The 24,557-nt window shown below is 42.5% G+C and overlaps 1 protein-coding gene across 1 annotated transcript in view; it reads left to right on the forward strand.

The window, feature by feature from the left end:
* The window catches only part of LOC117451058 (CREB3 regulatory factor-like), a 79,642-nt gene that overhangs the window by 21,030 nt on the left and 34,055 nt on the right, over positions 1-24,557 (forward strand). The window contains exons 3-6 of the mRNA XM_034089153.2: positions 334-398; positions 1,370-1,486; positions 2,939-3,602; positions 21,847-22,020. Coding sequence (XP_033945044.1) covers positions 390-398; positions 1,370-1,486; positions 2,939-3,602; positions 21,847-22,020 — 964 coding nt within the window. The 5' untranslated portion in view covers positions 334-389. The remainder of the gene's footprint in view (positions 1-333; positions 399-1,369; positions 1,487-2,938; positions 3,603-21,846; positions 22,021-24,557) is intronic.

Below are 24,557 nucleotides of genomic sequence, written 5' to 3' on the forward strand. Positions count from 1 at the left end.
CAAATCAGCACTTTTGAAACAGGAAGTGAAATAGAGGGATATGAGGCATGGCTAGAATGGGTGATCTGTTTGGTATTTTGTATGCTATTGCCTACACATGGCATGAGAGGTGACCTTTAAGTTTACCTTGTCTTTCTAGGACATGCAGAAGAATTTAGTTTGTCATAAAAACAGAAAAAGGACGGTAACTCACCGAGCTGTTTGATAATGTAAATGTTCTAAATATGTTAGATTATATTTGTGTGACTTAGCTACATGTTGCCCTTATAGCTAACAGAGTTACAACCTACTTTATTTTCTTGCCGCCTAATTGTGTTTTTTTTCTCTCTGCAGCAGAATTCACTTGCACCGACGTTGCGACCGCGACCTGAAACCCTCCTGCCTCGGGCATGCCTCAGGTAAAGTGTGAACACAACTGAAAACTCACCCGTCACCTCTGAATGACTCTCCTCTGGGCCTTTTCTATTCTTGTTGCACAATTTAGAAACACTCGAACATAACAGATAATGAATACAGTGCAGGAAGAGGGAGAATTCCCACATACTCTAAAAAAAGGTTCAAATCCACAAAGTTATAGAAAACAGAAGATTAATGTACAGATATTCATTACAGTACATGTTAGACACTTTTATCAAAGGCGACTTACATACTCAATACTGTGGACAATCCCCACAGGAGCCATTTGGGGTGAAGTGTCTGAGGGACACAACGACATGCTGACATGCGGTGGGGTTTGAACCTGTGCCCCCCTGATCCCAACACCAACGCACTACCCCACTGCCTCCCGTATTAATATAAGGGAAAACTATTAGAACAACTAACTAAAAACAACTATAAAATGTGTGTCGCGGGGAATAACGGTTAATACAACTAAGAAAAGTAATGTTTTATGGCATTATGGGTAAAATAAACAAATAAAGAGATGCAACACGAACACATGGATATTAAATGCATAGAAAAAAGCTGTAAAAAACACACCAAATAAATGGTCTTTCATCTAAGTCGTACCTTTAAATGTCATAAATGTATATACAAAAAGGATTATAACAACAATAAGTAATGTACTAACACATAGTGAAGAAAAACTAATACATAAAACAAAACGACTCTCCCTGTGTGTCCTCCCTGCAGCCGGGCCTGAATGGAATGAAACACAAACATAATTTGTCTTTTCAGTCGCCCCTCTAAATGGAGCCTGTCATGTTTTATGCCATTATTAGTAAAACAAACAAATAAGGAAATGCAAAACGGGAACATGGATATTAAAGACATCGAGAAAAGCAGTGAAAAAAACCACCAAAAAAAGTCTTAAATGTAAAAAACATGCATAAACCTTTTCTCCCCAACTCTCCGTGTGTCTTCCCTGCAGCCGGGCATGAATGGGATGGAGCCTGCGTTCGGCGAGGCGTACGGGGGGCACCGGGGTCTGCTGAGCCCCCACCCTCTGGCCATGTCACCACAGGGGGGCCGCACCGAGTACGACCAGGTGAGACAGCATCAGAACCAGAATCTAAATCAGAATACCTTCATTCGTCCCACAGAGGGCACATTTACATTGGTTACAGCAGAAAGGTTCACAAGTTACACGGGCATCGAATATCTTTAAAAGTGTTCAGCAGTCCATGGAGATAATCTCACTGATGATACTGACTTTAAAGGTGTCATGGCCATTTCTACTGTTCATAAATCCACTGTTGAGGTCTTTAACCATGTCCTGGATGTAGGAAGGGCCAGATCCATTCGCAGCATGGTACACAAGTACCATTGTCTTGAAGTGTACTTGGAGGGTTTGTGACTCTGCAGACCGCTTACATGCAGAAAACCCTTCATAACACAAGGGGACGGGTAATAACCGGAAAAGCATGTCATGGGACCTTTAAATCAGACTTTTAATTAAACCTTTTTACAAGCATTCCTGTGGGGACACTTTTCTTGAAGATTATTATTGTATAGAACCATCTCCTCCGTTCACACGTGGCCCTAATCCTCTTCCGTACTTCCAAATACACGATATGAAAAATAGAGTTGGTGCTTTCTAATGGACCAAGCTACTAACAGTATATTAACTTATTTAGAAACCACATCGCAGTTAGCTCAATCTTTTGTCCAAAGCGCCGTACATTACGTGCAATAAACCCTGATGATGCTTCTGCATAAGTTACACTTTTTGTTGTATTGTCCAAGGTAAACGCAAGACAGAAGACGGGGTTATTCTCGATAGCATGAGGGCGCTAACGTCACTTGCCTATTTGCCCTATTTATTCGGAACGCCCTAAAAACAAAGCTGTCTGCCGTCGGACGCTCTATTTGACATGATTTTCATATTAATTATTATATGATTATACAGTTTTCGACGAACAGAAATATTGTTTTCTGGCATCACTTAAACATTTTACGGGGGAAATCGGCATTTTGGTATGAGGGCGTTCCTTTACTCGCACTTTGGCTGTGAGCTGCGGGCGCCAGATAAGCCAACATCCCCCATTTTCATCACTTGCAGCGCCCATCGTACAGGGCGAATGAAACGTGGAACCGGGGTGAAAAGGGTGTTACATTTACTTAATTATGAATGTTGTTACATCAAGGCCGAAAATTAGGATGAGCACCAACGGTCAAAACATTGTTTTCCCTCCCAGAGCTGTCAGCGCCTCCACAGTTCTGGCGCCCTAGGCGAACATCTATAACGCCAGTGCGACAGGCCGGCCCTGGTCTCAGGTTACACTGTAGGAAGTGTAGGTACAACGCTACATTTCCCGCCCCGCTGCAGTCATGCAGTAGGCTACGGAGAGCGGCGAGAAACATTTCCTCAGGCATCGAAAAGCGGAACCGAAATTCACATTTCTAAATGATGCCGTTGGAATCGAAATGTTGGAACCGGTTCTCGGTACCCAACCCTACATATCAGTGATGTTGAAGCTCGTCTCTGTTTCTCTTTCAGAGCATCCTCCTCATGCTTGGCTCCCCGGCGTCTCCTAGAAAGCGTCCCTTTGAGCTGCTCAGCGACCTGGTGGACGACGGAGGATTCGGAGAAGATCTCCTGCTCCCCGAGCGCTGGGACGTCTCCGCGCTGGACGAGATGGCCCGATACACCCGACTGGGCCTCGGGGTGGGGGGGGAGCTGCTGGCCTGCTCCGAGGAGGCGGTGCTGATGAACCGCTGGGAAGAGGAGGAAGAGGAGGACGAAGAGGAGGAGGAGGAAGCTGTACAGGCAGGGAGGGAGGAACTTCTTCCTGTTTCCACAACCGAGAGGGATTTAAGTGTTGCTGGGAAAGATGGAGGCGTTTCTAAGGAGGTGTACCAGGTGGCGCAGGAGGAGGAGGAGGCGGCGGCCGCAGGTTTGGCGTTGGAGCATTGCAGCGAAGAGCATAATTACTCTCTGAGCAAGGGGGAGGGGCTGGGGGCGGGGCCTAATATCCCCCAATCAGAAAGGGGGGAGGTGCAGGAGGAGGAGGAGCAGGAGGAGAGACAGGAGAAGACCGCGATACATCTGGAGGAGGAGGAAAAGGAGGACGAAGAGGAGGAGGAAGAAGAGGAAGAGGAGGAGGAAGAGGAGGAGACGGCGTTGGAAGCTGAGCTCTCCAGCTCCTCAGAAACTGAATGTGGTGAGTAGAGCTGCGACATTAATTGAAATGTTGTCAACATTACAAAAGAGTGGGGCAGTTAGTCAGAATGTAACCACTTCCTGTTCCCTTGTCTCAAAGTCAGTTTTTTTTTACATGTTTTTGGTTTGAGTCCTGAAATAAGGTCTGTGGTTGAGATTATAACATTTTTGTTCTACGACATAAAATATGTCCGTAAGAACCTGACTGGTGAACCTCATATGTTGAGAAGAGATGCAAAATGTATTGAAATGTAAATTAAAATCCCCCAACGTAGTGAGTTAGCATGTTAGCACTTCCGGCTAACCGGTCTGGATTTTTTTTTTGCCTGAAATAATGTCTGTGGTAGGGCTGCTCGATTATGGCAAAAATCCTAATCCCGATTATTTGGGTCAATAATTTATATCACGATTATTAAAACATTGAAAACATCAATTTATTGAAAAAAAAAACCCTTAACTTTAAGTATAATTCAATTGAAAAACCAATACAAAAATATATATATATATTTTTTTAAATAAATAATAATACAAAATAAATAATCGTTTCATTTCAATTATGTTGTTTTCATAATCGTTGCAAGCCAAAATCGTAATTGCGATTCAAATACGATTAATTGAGCAGGCCTAGTCGTTAACACAAGCTGAAGACATTTTATTCTACGACATACAATTAATCAGAAAATACCCCACTGGTGAATTTAAAAACGGAGGTTGCTAACAAGTGTCGAAATGAGACGACTTAATGCCATCACACCCAACATTAGCCGCCTTTAGCTTAGCGGTGGTGACGTGAAGTCATGTGACCGTGCCGTAGTTCCTTTATAGCCCAACATTAGCCGCGTTTAGCTTAGCGGTGGTGACGTGAAGTCATGTGACCGTGCCGTAGTTCCTTTATAGCCCAACGTTAGCTTTTTACTTCAGGAGATTGCATTTACACTTCAAAAATCATAAATGGGGATTAATACGTGGAGATTATCCTGCTGAACAAAACGTGTAAATATCGTAAACGTTTGCTTGCCACAGAGATTATTTTCTGCAATATTCCAAAATCCAATGAACCCAATTGTTGTCAATGCTAAGCTAACTTCTAAGTCGCTCTACAAAAATGCATTATCGCCTCACCACTCTATATCAGTGCTTCTCAAAGTGTGGTCCGTGAGCGCCCCCTAGTTATCCGTGAGTATATTGGTAACATTTCACATTTGAAATAAATAAATACATTTCAGTTTTCCGCACTCTCGCGAGAATATCTCCGCAATGGAGCAAGCTTAAGTTTCACTTTCGATTGCATGATATAGCCCAGATACCAGTGGCGGCTGGTGTAAAATATTTTTGGTGGGGCTATTGATAGAGTGAGTAAAACATTTTTTTTTGGGAGAAATTACCCCTTAAATTAGGACTTCTGGTGATGTAATGGCGCGTTTCCAGTGCAGCGCGGAGCTCGCTTTAATGCTGTGTTCAGACCGGACGCGATGCGAATATTCGCTTCGCTCTCAACGCTCCTATCGCATCGCTCTAGTCGCTCGAGTTTCACCGCGGATGCCAGCTGTGTTTACTCGCATCATTCAAACAAGACGCGCTGGCTCGGGAGCTACAACTACATGAACATATTTTACCGTGATTAAATTGTAATACACGTTTCTAAATGATGCCGAAGTAACAACATACTGATACCGGTTAGTAAAAACCATGAATTAATGCTTTGACAAGTCTGCAGACAGACGGCAGAGAAACACCTTTCGAATGCTTGTTTCCTGAATGGAGCTTGGCTAAGCTAACGTTATATCCGACCGTCCACACTCACAACAACGGCCTACAGACATAAATAAACCAGCGACTGTATTCTCCATGACACAGACAGTCTGTGGTTTGTACTTGTTTAACTTTTGTCTAGTTTCTGAACAGATCGTATCTGTCCCCGGCTGTTTGAAGAGCAAGCATGGGAAACAAAAGATAGCATTTACCTGTTTGCATCCAGCTAGCCATGTGAGAAGCCTTGTTGATACGTTGTCTTTTTCACGAGCTTGTTGTGATATATACAAATCGGGTTGGTCCGGTCCAAGGTCTTTAAGTATCAATTTATCTCCCAAACTTCTCCTTTCGAAAGGATTGGAGAGTAGCTCTTGCACGGAATGGGGTGCGGACCGAGGTCTGCCGACTCCACCTGCACACCATTCTTCATGCAACTTACTGCGTCACCTTGGTCACTCACGAGTCTAAACAACAACTCACGTAAGCAACGTGGGGCTACAACATGGGCGCCAATGTGAGCGCCCTCGTGACCAAAATATTTGACGGCGCTGATTGGCTGAAATTATGTTTCGGCGGCACAGTTTACTATTGAGACTTTAGCAACCTGCTGGTTGCTGCTGTTTCGCTCGGGGGGCTCTGCCCGGTAATGATAAACTAATGCCACGGGCAAGGCCAGGCAGGAAACAGGTGACTTATCAGTAACTTTAGACATCGTAACACAATTTTAAACGAGATGGATTATACATTTTAGTGATACCAATTGTATGATATTTACCTTGTTCATTAAAAAATAAAAATATAAAATATATATATTTTTGTAATATTTTTTTTTTAATTAAAATTTTTTGTATGTGGGAAGAGGTGGGGCGGCGCCCCTAGCGCCCCTATGGGCCGGCCGCCACTGCCAGATACACACCTTCATCGCACATGTTGCCACTGTTTGTAACCATTTTCAGGCAATTCGTAATTTGTTCTAGAAAAACGATGTGTTTGGATATTTGTGGAGTTAGGTGGTCCGCGAGTGTTTTTTTATTGTTCAGTGTCCTTGGTATGAACAAGTTTGAGAAACACTGCTGGACTAGTTTAATAGTTGAAATATTTGACAATAAATATGTGCTATTATTCTGAATGTAGTCTTGTGGTGTTTGCTCAGAAGCCCTGGCGTACAAACGTACAGACTTAATAAAATGCCGTTCTTTTTATACAGATCCTCGTAAAAAAATATCACACCTTGAACATTTTAAATATATTGTTCGATGATAATGAGAATGTTGCAGATGTATTGCAGTGAGGGATTTCTTCCACTCGGGCAGCCTTAGTGTCGAGTTCTGCTTCCTGTTTGTCTGTTTCCTGAGGAAATCTGCCCACACAGAAACCATCTGAATGTGTTTGGGGTCCAGACGAGACCCCAGACCTCCTGCTGAGAGACTGGCCGAGGAACATTCTGAGGGCTGGAGGGTCTTCATGTGTCTCAATACCATCTGCAACACTCTTTGTAAATAGAGTATGAAAGCTGGTGCACATTGTTTAAAGGTCCCCTAGTATACTGTTTGTCATCAATATATCACAGGTCTCAGATATATCCAGAGCCTGTCTCTGATTGGCTGAAACACCAAACAGATCATTGCAGCATTACCCATAACCCCCTCTGTTTCAGCCCTGTTTCCAAAGTGCTGATTCTCTGTCTGTTACTTTAGATGAAAATAAGGAGCCCCTCCCCACGCCCCCCTGAGAGACATTTGGTCTAGAGGAGATTCAGGTGATAAGGGGGGGGGGGGGGGTACCTTGGTTGCTGATTGGCTAATGGTTACACGAGACAAAAGAAGAGACATGAAGAAGAGGGGACACATGTTGATGTAGAAGAGACATGAAGAAGAGGGGACACATGTTGATGTAGAGGAGACATGAAGAAGAGGGGACACATGTTGATGTAGAAGAGACATGAAGAAGAGGGGACACATGTTGATGTAGAAGAGACATGGAGAAGAGGGGACACATGTTGATGTCGAAGAGACATGAAGAAGAGGGGACACATGTTGATGTAGAGGAGACATGGAGAAGAGGGGACACATGTTGATGTAGAAGAGACATGGAGAAGAGGGGACACATGTTGATGTCGAAGAGACATGAAGAAGAGGGGACACATGTTGATGTAGAGGAGACATGGAGAAGAGGGGACACATGTTGATGTAGAAGAGACATGGAGAAGAGGGGACACATGTTGATGTAGGAGAGACATGGAGAAGAGGGGACACATGTTGATGTAGAAGAGACATGAGGAAGAGGGGACACATGTTGATGTAGAAGAGACTTGAAGAAGAGGGGACACATGTTGATGTAGAAGAGACTTGAAGAAGAGGGGACACATGTTGATGTAGAAGAGACGTGAAGAAGAGGGGACACATGTTGATGTAGAAGAGACTTGAAGAAGAGGGGACACATGTTGATGTAGAAGAGACATGGAGAAGAGGGGACACATGTTGATGTAGAAGAGACATGAAGAAGAGGGGGACACATGTTGATGTAGAAGAGACATGAAGAAGAGGGGACACATGTTGATGTAGAAGAGACATGGAGAAGAGGGGACACATGTTGATGTAGAAGAGACATGAAGAAGAGGGGACACATGTTGATGTAGAAGAGACATGAAGAAGAGGGGACACGTGTTGATGTAGAAGAGACATGAAGAAGAGGGGACACGTGTTGATGTAGGAGTAGGAGTGTAGAGCAGCATTCATCTGGTGCCTCATTTATTAAGGCGAGACCCTGAAGGAAAGTGCTTTTCCAGTCATTATATCCATTCATAGTACTTTTACATATATAAGTCACACACACATTCATACAGAGGCAGAGGATGCTATACAACAGGGGTGGGGAACCTTTTTCCTCTCAAGGGCCATTTCAATGTTTTCAACATCCTCCGAGGGCCGTACAAATTATTAACCTCTGCTTAAAAATACTAAAATCACAGCCCACTCATTTCACCTTTCTTTCATGCTGTGCAAAGAAAAAGCAACCTTTTAATCCAGATATCTTGCCATGACTCACGCATGCATGCACGTGCACGGTGTGGCATGACCACCCAAACAGAAAGATATGGACACAAGATGTGTGCAAATGTATTTAGACTCCTCTCCATGTGGACATGATTTAAGTTGGGGGGCCTAACCTCCTCTAGGGGGGTCAGGGAAGATTTTTTTTTAAATGTTGAAGTTAAAAGCATTAATCTGGTGCACTTTGAGAGCAACATTAGGAGATCTATGGATACCTCTCAACACCAGATGAAACAGAACTGGAAACAGATTTTCTTTTTCTTTATGGATATTTTACAAATAACTCTCCTTTCAAACTGTATTCTTGTTTATTAATAACAACTTTTTTTTACTGTCATATAGTATTTTATACCTGTTTACTTTATTCTCTTGTTTTTTGATAACTATAATGATCATATAAAGATGTGCCTTTACCTCACTGGTTGTAGAAAAAGCTTCTTATATTCGTTAGCATAGCTAGCTAACCAGATGCTAATAACAATAAAGTTATTGACTGTATGATCAGTATGACAGATGAGCAGATCGCCACTGGGCTTTCAGCTAAGACACAGCCACGCAGAAACTGCAGCATGTGTACGGCTCCTTGTCGGTACTGCAATTTTTGGAAGTGCCGGAGCGGAGCTGCGTTCTGGTGCTCCCCGTCAGAACTGCACCCCTGTCAGACATATACCACGTGATGACACGTTAGGCTCGTGTTGTGTTCAAGGACCCTGACCTTGGCCAGGAAAAACAGGCACTCACTTGTTTAATTATTTTTCGGTCTAGATTTCTTTAATTTTTTTCTTTTTTGCGTGTGTTTATAAATTACCTCGAGGGCCACACCAAATGGTCTCGCGGGCCGTATACGGCCCGGGGGCCGGAGGTTCCCCACCCCTGCTATACAAGGTGGCACCTGCTCAGGAGACTAACACACACACACACACACACACACACACACACACACACACACACCACACACACACACACACACACACACACACACACACACACACACACACACACACACACACACACACACACACACACACACACACACTGACATCAAAACTAGGGTTAAATATATTGTCCATTAAGTCACAAAAGATAAGATTAAGATGGACTTTTATTAATCCTCGTGGGGAAATTGTTTCTCTGCATTTGACCCATCCTAGTGTTAGGAGCAGTGTGCTGCCATTTTGAACGGCGCCCGGGGAGCAGTGTGGGGAACGGTGCCTTGCTCAGGGACACCTCGGTAGCACTTGGTCTTGCCGGGACTTTAACTGGTGACCTTCCAGTTGGCAAGCCGAGTCCCTATCGACTTCGCCACCGCCGCCCACCAAAGCCTGTTGAAGAAGCTAAAGAGCTTAAATGCCAGAGGTGACTTCATGCCCTGCAGTCTGGACATGAAGTCACCTCTAAACACGAGTGTTAGATCACACACACACACACACACACACACACACACACACACACACACACACACACACACACACACACACACACACACACACACACACACACACCACACACACACACACACACACACACACACACACGTAAACTGACTTCCCTTCAGATTAGCATCTGTTCCCAGGCTCCCTCTCTCTGGCTTTGGATAAACAAATCTCAGGCTTCTCGTTGCGAGGTAATGGAGAGGTCGTTTGACTCGCTCTTAAAGAGCCGCTTGGGTCATATTTCCACGGGCGCGAGACGCCATCGTTGCTCTCTCTTGTTGGCAATGTCTGTGTGGGTGTTTGTTTTTAGATGCTCCTACTACTATCTCATGGTGAATGCAAAGCACTGTGTCAGACTGTAGTAGAGGATAAAGTGTGTGTTTGCAGATAGTGAGTGTAGCAGATTGCCCAGAAGGCTTGGAGCATAATACACGAGTCTTTAAACCCCAACGCTGTCATCGACATCCAGACTTTTAGAGGGCTTATTCTGCTCAGTATGTAGTGTCTCTACTTTAAAGAGTCCTCTCCTGCTGATGTTCAGGTGTATATCAGTATGTAGTGTCTCTACTTTAAAGAGTCCTCTCCTGCTGATGTTCAGGTGTATATCAGTATGTCGTGTCTCTCCTTTAAAGAGTCCTCTCCTGCTGATGTTCAGGTGTATATCAGTATGTAGTGTCTCTCCTTTAAAGAGTCCTCTCCTGCTGATGTTCAGGTGTATATCAGTATGTAGTGTCTCTCCTTTAAAGAGTCCTCTCCTGCTGATGTTCAGGTGTATATCAGTATGTAGTGTCTCTACTTTAAAGAGTCCTCTCCTGCTGATGTTCAGGTTCATTTCAGTATGTAGTGTCTCTACTTTAAAGAGTCCTCTCCTGCTGATGTTCAGGTGTATATCAGTATGTAGTGTCTCTACTTTAAAGAGTCCTCTCCTGCTGATGTTCAGGTGTATATCAGTATGTAGTGTCTCTACTTTAAAGAGTCCTCTCCTGCTGATGTTCAGGTGTATATCAGTATGTAGTGTCTCTACTTTAAAGAGTCCTCTCCTGCTGATGTTCAGGTTCATTTCAGTATGTAGTGTCTCTACTTTAAAGAGTCCTCTCCTGCTGATGTTCAGGTGTATATCAGTATGTAGTGTCTCTACTTTAAAGAGTCCTCTCCTGCTGATGTTCAGGTGTATATCAGTATGTAGTGTCTCTACTTTAAAGAGTCCTCTCCTGCTGATGTTCAGGTGTATCAGTATGTAGTGTCTCTACTTTAAAGAGTCCTCTCCTGCTGATGTTCAGGTGTGTATCAGTATGTAGTGTCTCTACTTTAAAGAGTCCTCTCCTGCTGATGTTCAGGTGTGTATCAGTATGTAGTGTCTCTACTTTAAAGAGTCCTCTCCTGCTGATGTTCAGGTGTATATCAGTATGTAGTGTCTCTACTTTAAAGAGTCCTCTCCTGCTGATGCTCAGGTGTATATCAGTATGTAGTGTCTCTACTTTAAAGAGTCCTCTCCTGCTGATGTTCAGGTTCATTTCAGTATGTAGTGTCTCTACTTTAAAGAGTCCTCTCCTGCTGATGTTCAGGTGTATATCAGTATGTAGTGTCTCTACTTTAAGAGTCCTCTCCTGCTGATGTTCAGGTGTATATCAGTATGTAGTGTCTCTACTTTAAAGAGTCCTCTCCTGCTGATGTTCAGGTGTATATCAGTATGTAGTGTCTCTACTTTAAAGAGTCCTCTCCTGCTGATGTTCAGGTTCATTTCAGTATGTAGTGTCTCTACTTTAAAGAGTCCTCTCCTGCTGATGTTCAGGTGTATATCAGTATGTAGTGTCTCTACTTTAAAGAGTCCTCTCCTGCTGATGTTCAGGTGTATATCAGTATGTAGTGTCTCTACTTTAAAGAGTCCTCTCCTGCTGATGTTCAGGTGTATCAGTATGTAGTGTCTCTACTTTAAAGAGTCCTCTCCTGCTGATGTTCAGGTGTGTATCAGTATGTAGTGTCTCTACTTTAAAGAGTCCTCTCCTGCTGATGTTCAGGTGTGTATCAGTATGTAGTGTCTCTACTTTAAAGAGTCCTCTCCTGCTGATGTTCAGGTGTATATCAGTACGTAGTGTCTCTACATGTCTCCATGCTTTAATGTTCAAAAAGCTCTTTATTTTTCTCATACTGTCTGTGCTGCAGCTCCTCTTTTCACCCTCTGTCTGAAACCAGAGCCCAGTCTGCTCTGATTGGTGAGCTGGCCAGCTCTGTTGTGATTGGTCAACCACATAGTAGGGGTGTAACGGAATAATGTATATAATTTGAATGTAATAATTAAGTTGATTGTTGTTTGTGGAAGCTCCAGTGAATGAGCCCCATTAACTGAGTTTAAACATGACTTTAAATGGAAGATTTAAAGTCATGTTTAAATCTTCCATTTAGGCCCCGCCCACTCGATCGGATCGGCGATCGGTATCGGCCGATACTGATTCCAGCGATCGGCCCCGAAATTGGCGATCGGAGCATCCCTAATTGTTAGTGCCAGCAGATCTGCCCTTTCGGCAAGCAATGTGGACAAGTTCATCTTTCTTTATAAAAACATGAAAATACAAGCAAGTCCTAATGTCAAGCTGGCTGCTTAGGTACTAGTACAGTTCAAATACAGATTATTTCAGTTCATCGAAACGCTGCACCTTAATGTTCATTTGATTATATTTTGTATTTATTTGAGTGAATACATTATTCACAGTTTAATAATAACTAAAACAAATATATACATATGTTATGTGATAATTTTCTCTGCTGTACCGAACCGTGACCTAAAAACCGAGGTACGTACCGAACCGAAATGTTTGTGAACCGTTACACCCCTACCACATAGAGATGTCCCGCCCCTTAGCCTTTCACGTACAATGTGTTGGAGCGCTAGCCGACAGGAGCACAAGTGTTGATGTCACTTTGTTCAGGATGTAAGCAGAGGTGTCCAATGCAGGTGTTTGCAGACCGTTTACTTGCACTCAAACCTATAACACACTACAGGAGAGCTTATACACAGAATATATCCTCTTCAAGAGTCTGCCACTTCCGCCTAAACCTTTCTATCTGCTGACAGTATTCACATCTTCCATCCCAGAGTGAAAACCCACTTCACCTTGGCCATTAGTCCTAACAAAGAAATATCGAGCACTTGCAATGGTTCGGCTAACGATATACCTTCAAGCTTCTTCCTCTTCTCAGTTTGTGTCTTCATGGTTTATCGGAGTCTCTTTGGATAACAGCGTCAGCCTAAATGAAATGTAATGCTTCCCTATACCACTCAGGTTATCTTTCTTTGCATCTCTTCAATGGCTGTCCTGCGTACAAAGGATTGCAACGTGATGATAGAAGAGTTGACCTCATAGTAAAGGGCAAATCAAACCTTTTTTCCACCCTCATTGAGAAAGTACAGGCATTCATATGTAACACTTTCCAATGAAGCATTTATGTCCACGGTTGTTCGAGAACAATCGCTCCTAAAAACCATCTCGGTGCTGAGGTAAAGGTGCAGATTTGATATGCGTCTGTTCTGCATGTAAAAGAATGAAAGCAAGACTTTATTTGACCTTACAGTAAAGAACGTATCGGCCCCTTTCAGTGAGAATTTAAAAGCATCTCAGTGTAAAACTTTCCACGCAGCTCCATCTCTGAAGTTCTTTTTTTTGCTTTGGAGATTTGATTGTGATCGGTGGTTTGCTGTCACTCACTCAAGTACCCGTGACATGAGAGCCGCGCACGTTTTCCTTTTGTAGCAAGCAGCAAAATAATTGAGTTAATTTGCCTACTTAAAGGTGGGGTAGGTAAGTTTCAGAAAGCGGCTCGAGATACACTTGTTGTTATATTCCATGGAATGCTCTTAACATCCCGATAGCAATGAATATCTGAAGTGCTTTGACAACAAATCCATAAAAAATGTCATCTGTAGAAGCCGTGATACTGTAAAAAGTACTTACTTTTTTTGGATGGCCTACCTGCCTGTCAGCCTTCCATCGGGGCACACACTTACCTCGTGCCCTCATTGGTCATGTGCGCGTTCGTGTGTGTTGGAGGAGGGGCTCTGTGAGGAAGTGGCAGATTTTCTCCGGTTGTGTATTTTCAAATTCTAGCGATCTCGAGCCGGTTTCTCAAACTTACCGACCCCACCTTTAATATCGCAAGTCCTAAAAAATAAATACATTTAAAAAATAAAAATGAATGTCGCGCTTATCGTGATTATCGTCATGACACGATATATCGTGCATATATGTTCAGGTGTATCAGTATGTAGTGTCTCTACTTTAAAGAGTCCTCTCCTGCTGATGTTCAGGTGTGTATCAGTATGTAGTGTCTCTACTTTAAAGAGTCCTCTCCTGCTGATGTTCAGGTGTATATCAGTATGTAGTGTCTCTACTTTAAAGAGTCCTCTCCTGCTGATGTTTAGGTGTATATCAGTATGTAGTGTCTCTACTTTAAAGAGTCCTCTCCTGCTGATGTTCAGGTGTGTATCAGTATGTAGTGTCTCTACTTTAAAGAGTCCTCTCCTGCTGATGTTCAGGTGTATATCAGTATGTAGTGTCTCTACATGTCTCCATGCTTTAATGTTCAAAAAGCTCTTTATTGTTCTCATACTGTCTGTGCTGCAGCTCCTCTTTTCACCCTCTGTCTGAAACCAGAGCCCAGTCTGCTCTGATTGGTGAGCTGGCCAGCTCTGTTGTGATTGGTCAACCACATAGTAGGGGTGTAACGGAATAATGTATATAATTTGAATGTAATAATTAAGTTGATTGTTGTTTGTGGAAGCTCCAGTGAATGAGCCCCATTAACTGAGTTTAAACATGACTTTAAATGGAAGATTTAAAGTCATGTTTAAATCTTCCATTTAGGCCCCGCCCACTCGATCGGATCGGCGATCGGTATCGGCCGATACTGATTCCAGCGATCGGCCCCGAAATTGGCGATCGGAGCATCCCTAATTGTTAGTGCCAGCAGATCCGCCCTTTCGGCAAGCAATGTGGACAAGTTCATCTTTCTTTATAAAAACATGAAAATACAAGCAAGTCCTAATGTCAAGCTGGCTGCTTAGGTACTAGTACAGTTCAAATACAGATTATTTCAGTTCATCGAAAAGCTGCACCTTAATGTTTATTTTATTATATTTTGTATTTATTTGAGTGAATACATTATTCACAGTTTAATAATAACTAAAACAAATATATACATATGTTATGTGATAATTTTCTCTGCTGTACCGAACCGTGACCTAAAAACCGAGGTACGTACCGAACCGAAATGTTTGTGAACCGTTACACCCCTACCACATAGAGATGTCCCGCCCCTTAGCCTTTCACGTACAATGTGTTGGAGCGCTAGCCGACAGGAGCACAAGTGTTGATGTCACTTTGTTCAGGATGTAAGCAGAGGTGTCCAATGCAGGTGTTTGCAGACCGTTTACTTGCACTCAAACCTATAACACACTACAGGAGAGCTTATACACAGAATATATCCTCTTCAAGAGTCTGCCACTTCCGCCTAAACCTTTCTATCTGCTGACAGTATTCACATCTTCCATCCCAGAGTGAAAACCCACTTCACCTTGGCCATTAGTCCTAACAAAGAAATATCGAGCACTTGCAATGGTTCGGCTAACGATATACCTTCAAGCTTCTTCCTCTTCTCAGTTTGTGTCTTCATGGTTTATCGGAGTCTCTTTGGATAACAGCGTCAGCCTAAATGAAATGTAATGCTTCCCTATACCACTCAGGTTATCTTTCTTTGCATCTCTTCAATGGCTGTCCTGCGTACAAAGGATTGCAACGTGATGATAGAAGAGTTGACCTCATAGTAAAGGGCAAATCAAACCTTTTTTCCACCCTCATTGAGAAAGTACAGGCATTCATATGTAACACTTTCCAATGAAGCATTTATGTCCACGGTTGTTCGAGAACAATCGCTCCTAAAAACCATCTCGGTGCTGAGGTAAAGGTGCAGATTTGATATGCGTCTGTTCTGCATGTAAAAGAATGAAAGCAAGACTTTATTTGACCTTACAGTAAAGAACGTATCGGCCCCTTTCAGTGAGAATTTAAAAGCATCTCAGTGTAAAACTTTCCACGCAGCTCCATCTCTGAAGTTCTTTTTTACATCTGTCTGCCAATACATCGGATGTTATAGTGGTCATTTATGAGTCCAAAAAAAGAGTTTTGGTTTATAAATACTATGCCGGCTCTAGGGCTGCAGGATATTGAAAAAAACTGACATTGCGATTTTTGCCCCCACTGCGATATACTGTATGTTGCGATATGAAAACATACAGGAATTGAAGAAAAGACCGTTTTTTCCCCCGCAAACCATCCTGTCTTGAACTTTAATGAAATACAATTGGTATTTTTTTAACGATGTTTAACCGGATGAAGGATTTTAGTCACGGACGTCTGGATCTTAAGCTATCAGAGCAACAAGCTAGCTCGGTTAGCAGCGCCGAACTGGAGAAACACATGAAACTACTTTATTCAGTGTTGTTACCTTTAATCTCCGGGTCCGTTTGCTTTGATTGTGATCGGTGGTTTGCTGTCACTCACTCAAGTACCCGTGACATGAGAGCCGCGCACGTTTTCCTTTTGTAGCAAGCAGCAAAATAATTGAGTTAATTTGCCTACTTAAAGGTGGGGTAGGTACGTTTCAGAAACCGGCTCGAGATACACTTTTTGTTATATTCCATCGAATGCTCTTAACATCCCGATAGCAATGAATATCTGAAGTGCTTTGACAACAAATCCATAAAAAAAATGTCATCTGTTGAAGCCGTAATACTGTAAAAAGTACAACCAATCCGTTTAGCCGGCCCGGCTAAACGGATTGGTTGTACTTTTTTTGGATGGCCTACCTGCCTGTCAGCCTTCCATCGGGGCACAAAGTGATCTCGTGCCCTCATTGGTCATGTGCGCGTTCGTGTGTGTTGGCTCTAAGGAAGTGGCAGATTTTCTCCGGTTGTGGATTTTCATATTCTAGCGATCTCGAGCCGGTTTCTCAAACTTAGCTACCCCACCTTTAATATCGCAAGTCCTAAAAAATAAATACATTAAAAAAATCGCACGTCCTGCGATGTGAATATCGCGCTTATCACGATTATCGTCACGACACGATATATCGTGCAGCCCTAGCCGGCTCAATACCCATTTAAATTTGAGTCGCCAAGAGGCTGAGCTCGGCTTCATGCTGCGACGCGTTTTCAATGAGAAAGTCCATTCTGAAGTTTAAAAACGGTTGATGATATTTAATAAACTAAATCATACCTCACCCATGTAACAGTTGCTGGAAGTGCTCAACAAATAAAAGTGATGTAAACAACTCATCATAATACAAATAATAAACTCGGGCTAAAGGGCATTCTGGCTCCTACAAATACCTTGGATGTAAACGCTTCCTCTAGGATAGGTGCAGGTCACATCGAAAACAATCACTCGAAGGTCCAGAGTACTCGTTTTCATATTTGGCCGCCATGGATTCTCTCACAAGGTGTGTCATAAAAAAGCTTCAACAACAAGACGTTAAAAACAGCCACACATTTTGGCATTCTTGTTTGATGAAGCTGCTTCTAGTTAGGGATATTTATCCAACGTTTCACCGTGATGCCATGTTTCTCGATTCTTTGGTCAACGATACGATATTCGCTGAGACCACAAAGTCTGCCACAGTATTATTGTGATTCAATCAGGGTCCTCAGGGACATAATAAGCCAATGTAATTAATTTAATGTATATCCACTTCCAAAAAGCAACTAAAATATGATTTTATTTGTCTACCGAGCTCTGTACAAAAGAGGCGTGTTTAGATGGACATGGCACAGAGGTGCAAAGGGAACACTTCTAAGATAAGATGGCCCGAAGCAGCAACAAAAGCGAAAGTACAGTAAAATGATATACAGGTAAGTAGCTGTTAAAACAAGAAATGAATTAAATGAACATATTTGAGTCTGAAATAAATCTATATCTTGAAGATGATGATATATAGATCGATATCCTGAAACACTGGAGAGCAGAGGAGGGTGGACCCAAGTGAAGGACACAATTTAACTTTGAAAAAAACCATCCTTTATTGTAGGTTATCCAAGAAAAAACAGAGCAAGGCAAACACAACAGAACTCTCTCATGAACAATCAACAAGGACCCGACAAGCTATGAACACAAACATCAGACCTTAAACACATGCAGAACTATGGTAATCACAAGAGACAGGCGGGCGAGTCAGGGAAAACATAAGGAGGTAATCAAGCAGGCGGGAAAACACAGAGACAGGAAGTCAAAAAAGACACACTTTTCAAAATAAAACCGGAAATATTTTGACATATTGTGACTTTGCATCCATGATCATCAAGTGCACTGACAATTAGGGATGTCCCGATCACCTTTTTTTGCTCCCGATCCGATTCCGATCATTTGATTTTGACAATCTGCCGATACCGATTTTTCCCGATCCGATCTTTATGCAATGCATTAAGAGAAAAAAAAGGTAACAGATAACGGCTGGTCATCCAACGCGATGAAGTCAGCTATCTTGGCTGTTATTTTGTGGCCTTTTCACTGTTCTGGGGCAGTTTCTCTTTCCTTTTGAAAGTCTCTGAAAGTGTCGGTTGTTTCAGTGCCGTTACCTGAGTGGCCGCTGTGTACTCGTCGTGTTGTTGTTGGTGTTTGTTTCTCAGGTGGCGTATTAGATTGGTCGTGTTGAACATAGCTCTGTTCTTTCCACCACGTGGAACCTCTGCCTTGCAAACATTGCATCTGGCTGTTACACTGCCTTCGCTTTACATTTTATAATACTTCCAAACTCCTGACCTTTTCTCTGTCCCGACGAGTCACCAGCTGAACGTAGCCTCTCGTTAGCTTGCTGCTACTATTAGACACTGCGCCCACTCTGTTGCTAGATTTCAGAGAAACCAGGGGGGTATACTAAATTCAGGGAAAACTCCGGCTTTCCGGTCATCCGAAGCTGGTTCTCTTTTTAGCAGGCTAGATCTCCATGGTAATATATGCTAAGCAGCTAACCTGGTCGGGAGCAGGTTATGTTGCAGGCTCAGAGATCAACTCGGTGAAAGCACTGCCTGCTGACCAATCAGAGCTCAGTGTGCGGAGTTTAAAGCGATCAAGTCATATTACAGGAGAAAGGAAATACAGAAAAGCTGCCGTTGCAGGAAAGACGGCCGGCAAAAATCACCGACTGTGTGAACGTGAACATGAATAGAATATCACCTCCATCTTCAGAGCAATCTGACTATTATAACATTAGCGTTAAGAAAGCTTACTTAAATATCGGCCACAACATCAGTAACCGGATCAGAGTACATTAAGTACAGTCCGCGGCATATCACTTCATAATGTATCATATCTCTCCTGATCTGAGTCAGCTGAGCCGTATCTGGCCGTGCAGCACTCACAGCGTCACAGACTGTATGCAGAAGTATTATTTTAAGCAACACATAAGTTGACGAAACACTCGAGACAAATGTAATTGAAGTCAGATCGTGTTTTAGACGGGCAGTGATATCATAAACCTGTTAATGTACGCATTCAAACACGTGTTCTGTTCCAGCTGTATTCACCTTGCAGGTGCAGCTCTGAGGCTTTGATCCTGATCAAGTGTTTAAGTCATGGATGTTTAAAGTTTAACTTCTTCATTTTTGACTAGTATTAAAGTTCACTTTTCATTCAGGAAGTATGACGCTGTGCTGTCAGTGCGCTTCTCCATGTTTGTGATTGGTCGAATGCTCCAGATACCACCCCTTTCATGTGAACGCGCACCTAGCTAGAGAGGACACGGCTGGCTTGAGCGATCCACTTGATAACCAGCGTCGTAGTACCGTTTAGCGAGAGCGCGTATGTTTTGGATTAGGCCAACCGGCTAACTCAAACATATCAGGTTAGGTTGAACCAGCTTCGTAGTATAGGCCCCAGGTCTATGAAAACAAGCCCAAAGAAAGCAACACATACATGATGTTGTGTCATTTTAAACCAAAACTAAGTCCTCAGCATGACTTTAAGACGTGAACATGGTCCTTTTTGTTTTGTAACATTAAATAAAATAAAATAAATGTATACATTTCTTTTCTTTTTTTTAATCCCGATTCCCGATTTTTTGAAAATCACGTGATCGGCTCCGATCCCCGATCACGTGATCGGATCGGGACATCTCTACTGATAATCCAGATACATGTGTCCTCTGCTTCCCATCGCCCTGAGAAGGGAGCCATCCTATGTCGGCTATTGAGAACAGCTGTGTCACTGGTGCACTCGATGTGAATGCACTCGATGGCACGTTTCATATTTGATTCATCGTGCCGTTCGTCTTCATGCTTACGTTATCAATTGTTAAAATAACAAAGGCCGTTGGGAGTGAAAGATGGAGGTGAGGGAGAGAGCAGACAATGGCGACATCATGTTATATAAGGGTGTGTGTGTGTGTGTGTGTGTGTGTGTGTGTGTGTGTGTGTGTGTGTGTGTGTGTGTGTGTGTGTGTGTGTGTGTGTGTGTGTGTGAGATAGCCCTGGTTAATCGCTAAGATAGGACTTCATGGTTATTAACTTTCCGAATTAATCCCCGCGAGGAGGAGTTGGTATTTCCATTATTTGCAGGAAATGTAATTTTTTTGTTTGTTGCTGGGTTGGAAGCAGCGTCTCCTCTGCATGTTGTATTATTTATGATAACGGTATTCATGGCTCTGCAGACCCAAGGCTAATCTTCTGTGACGTGTGTGTGTGTGTGTGTGTGTGTGTGTGTGTGTGTGTGTGTGTGTGTGTGTGTGTGTGTGTGTGTGTGTGTGTGTGTGTGTGTGTGTGTGTGGTGTGTGTGTGTGTGTGTGTGTGTTGTGTGTGTGTGTGTGTGTGTGTGTGTGTGTGTGTGTGTGTGTGGTGTGTGTGTGTGTGTGTGTGTGTGTGTGTGTGTGTGTGTGTGTGTGTGTGTGTGTGTGTGTGTGTGTGTGTGTGTCACCAGGACGTGTGTCTGTGGATTAGCGCGGCGTGATTTCATAGCAGGAAAACGTAAACACTAAAGCTGTCAGTTATGATCGGGTTTCATCCGTCGCATTAACTCCAGCGTATTTCCCTTCTATTCAATATCTCGTGTACGGCAGTCGGTGCTGTCCACCTCCAGAATAATGGAGGGTATTCTTCGTGGTGTTTTATTAAACAGCCCCGAGTATTGATTCTATATTTGGTTTATTGCATCAGTGTTTCTTTTTATGAAGTCCAAAACCTCGAGGTCATATTAAACTGAAAAGATACTCGTCTGAGGACAATGGTGCATTCACTTGCTCCTCAGACGGTGCGTTCAAGAGCTTTTAGCCAACATGTGGAAACAACATGGACTCCACACAAACAATGTTGTATTTTATTGCCAAGACCATTTAAATAGCAGGTTGATGGCTGTTTCAGAGCTGTTGCTGATCGAACTTGATGCATGTGACTACAACAAATATCATTCTGTTTCTCAAGCTTAAAGTTCAGAGACATTGAATATTGGAAAATATGTGTATTCACACTCGATACGATATGATACGAGAATACTTTATTGATGGATCAAGTGTGAAATGTTTCCTGCATCACAGCAGCTCCATTTCCAACATCAACAAGGACAGACATTACTGAAGACATGTGCTGTCATGCCAGGTCAACGTATATTTGACCTGGCATTCATCTCTGTATTTCATATTTAACCTAGTTAGGCTTAACATCTAAATGTCTGCAGTGAAGTACAGAATGCTTTTCCATGTGATGCGGCTGGGGGAAATATCTAACCAAAATGTTTCCCTGGCTCCATGCTAAAATCAAACTTCACTGTCTTTAAATCACGCAAAGAAAAACATCATCAGATATTTTCATTACAAATCCATTCAGCCACACATCTGCAAAAGCCTTTATCACAATTTGCACTGGTGCTCATATTTCACATATATATATATATAAGCACTTTGAGCACCAGGAAAAACGTTATATAAATGACATGTATTATATCAAATCTCTGTCTCCATGTGTGTCCCTCAGAGGTGGAGGCGGAGCCTGTGAGGCAGGCGGGCGAGCGTCCGTCGAAGCGCCGATGTTTCTGGGAATATCGCCGCGCTCGAGAGTCGGCCGCCAAGAAGAAGCTGGGCGGAGACGTGCACTGGTCTCTGTCCTGGAGCTCCAGCACGCTGCCCAGCACCCTGTACCGCAGAGAGGGTGAGCACCGTGACTGGACATCACTTCATAATAATAATTATAATAATAATACGGTTGTTTCGTATAGCACCTTTCACAGAAATAGAGTTCACAAAGTGCTTCACAAGAAAGAACACAAGTTGAAATGAAGACCACAGAAACACGAGGCAGACATTAAGGTCAACATAAACACAAAACACACACCACGTGAGCCCTGAAAGGAACAAACATGAGAACACATCACACACGTCTCAAGTAGAGACAAAAGCCAATGTGAAAAGATGGGTCTTCAGTAGTTACTGACTTAGGAAATACAATATGGATAACATCCAATTTGTGCCGTATCTGTTCAATGTGATTGTGAGTTTATTTGTATAGCACATTTTAAGACACGGCGGCAATTCAAAAAAGACAATTCATGAAAATGATAAAATAATGGCTGCAGCTAAAAGTGCAATGATAAGGAAATGTTAAAGGCTAATGTCATAATACAATCTGAATGAAGTTTTATTAACTTGTGCCCATTGCAGAAAACCTCATCATGATCATTTTAAAGAGGTCGTATTCAGCTTTTTGGGGTTTTCCCTTTCCTGTCGTGTGTTCTATGTTTTAGTGCATGTCAATGGTCTGCAAAGACTAACATCCCTGTGTTCCCTCCAATGTAGGCTTCTCGTCCACCTGTCAGAGTAGAGGCACTGAATACTAATATGAACCTGAAAATGAAATGTCCTTTTTAATCAAAGAAAGTGAAACCGAGCATGCAGAAACGATTTATTCCCCTCATTGTCGTAAATTATTTTTGTCAAATCATTCAGCCGTGGCAATGATTGACTCTCCATCATGGTGCTGCGAAAGAACATACATAAACATACCAAATAATATATAGTGAAGGAAGAGGCAGAACATCCACTTGTCTAATTTAAACCTCCATCTGAATAATTGAACACCAAAAATAACATACATTTCACAGTGATGGCAAACTAACAAAACTACATCTAATTTAATCAACAATTAAACGTAAATTCTGCCTCCTGATTACAGATTATTTATAGATTCGTTTTTATTTGGAGGCTTATCCACATGGATGTTCAGAGTGAGAACTGTTTGTCAGCCGGAGTTAAAGCGGCGCTCTCACTGCAGCTCAAAGTGTCCCATTTCTCTCCTCTCATGTGACATGAATCGGATCGGGACCCTCAGGCATTTGCCCTACATACAACTTTTATGTCAAAATGTGAATTTTTCAACACTCCCCTGATAAGTGAGTGTTACATCAGACAGTGTGGCAGCCCTTTGTTCTTCACAGGAACCAGACATCAGTAATGCACCGAACAGCAAAATCCCTACTGCATGGGAAATGCAAATGTAACATTGTACCATAGATTCTGAAACTGCTTCGTTCTTGATTTGTTTTATCTGATTTGATTTTGTATTATTGTGTCAGAAAGAGATCAGCGAGTACACCATCTTGACCTATTTTCAAATCCTTAGAAACAAAGTTGCGGACATATTGTGCTGATATTCAGGTTCATATTAGCGTCTCTACTTTAAAGAGTCCTCTCCTGCTGATGTTCAGGTGTATATCAGTATGTAGCGTCTCTACTTTAAAGAGTCCTCTCCTGCTGATGTTCAGGTGTATATCAGTATGTAGTGTCTCTACTTTAAAGAGTGCTCTCCTGCTGATGTTCAGGTGTATATCAGTATGTAGCGTCTCTACTTTAAAGAGTCCTCTCCTGCTGATGTTCAGGTGTATATCAGTATGTAGTGTCTCTACTTTAAAGAGTCCTCTCCTGCTGATGCTCAGGTATATATCAGTATGTAGTGTCTCTACTTTAAAGAGTCCTCTCCTGCTGATGCTCAGGTATATATCAGTATGTAGTGTCTCTACTTTAAAGAGTCCTCTCCTGCTGATGTTCAGGTATATATCAGTATATAGTGTTTCTACTTTAAAGAGTCCTCTCCTGATGATGTTCAGGTGTATATCAGTATGTAGTGTTTCTACTTTAAAGAGTTCTCTCCTGCTGATGTTCAGGTGTATATCAGTATGTAGTGTCTCTACTTTAAAGAGTCCTCTCCTGCTGATGCTCAGGTGTATATCAGTATGTAGTGTTTCTACTTTAAAGAGTTCTCTCCTGCTGATGTTCAGGTGTATATCAGTATGTAGTGTCTCTTCTTTAAAGAGTCCTCTCCTGCTGATGTTCAGGTGTATATCAGTATGTAGCGTCTCTACTTTAAAGAGTCCTCTCCTGCTGATGTTCAGGTGTATATCAGTATGTAGTGTCTCTACTTTAAAGAGTCCTCTCCTGATGATGTTCAGGTGTATATGAGTATGTAGTGTCTCTACTTTAAAGAGTCCTCTCCTGATGATGTTCAGGTGTATATCAGTATGTAGTGTCTCTACTGTAAAGAGTCCTCTCCTGATGATGTTCAGGTGTATATCAGTATGTAGGGTCTCTACTTTAAAGAGTCCTCTCCTGATGATGTTCAGGTGTATATCAGTGTGTAGTGTCTCTACTTTAAAGAGTCCTCTCCTGCTGATGTTCAGGTGTATATCAGTATGT

Source organism: Pseudochaenichthys georgianus, chromosome 1 (genome assembly GCF_902827115.2).
Source record: "Pseudochaenichthys georgianus chromosome 1, fPseGeo1.2, whole genome shotgun sequence".
Lineage (NCBI taxonomy): Eukaryota > Metazoa > Chordata > Actinopteri > Perciformes > Channichthyidae > Pseudochaenichthys > Pseudochaenichthys georgianus.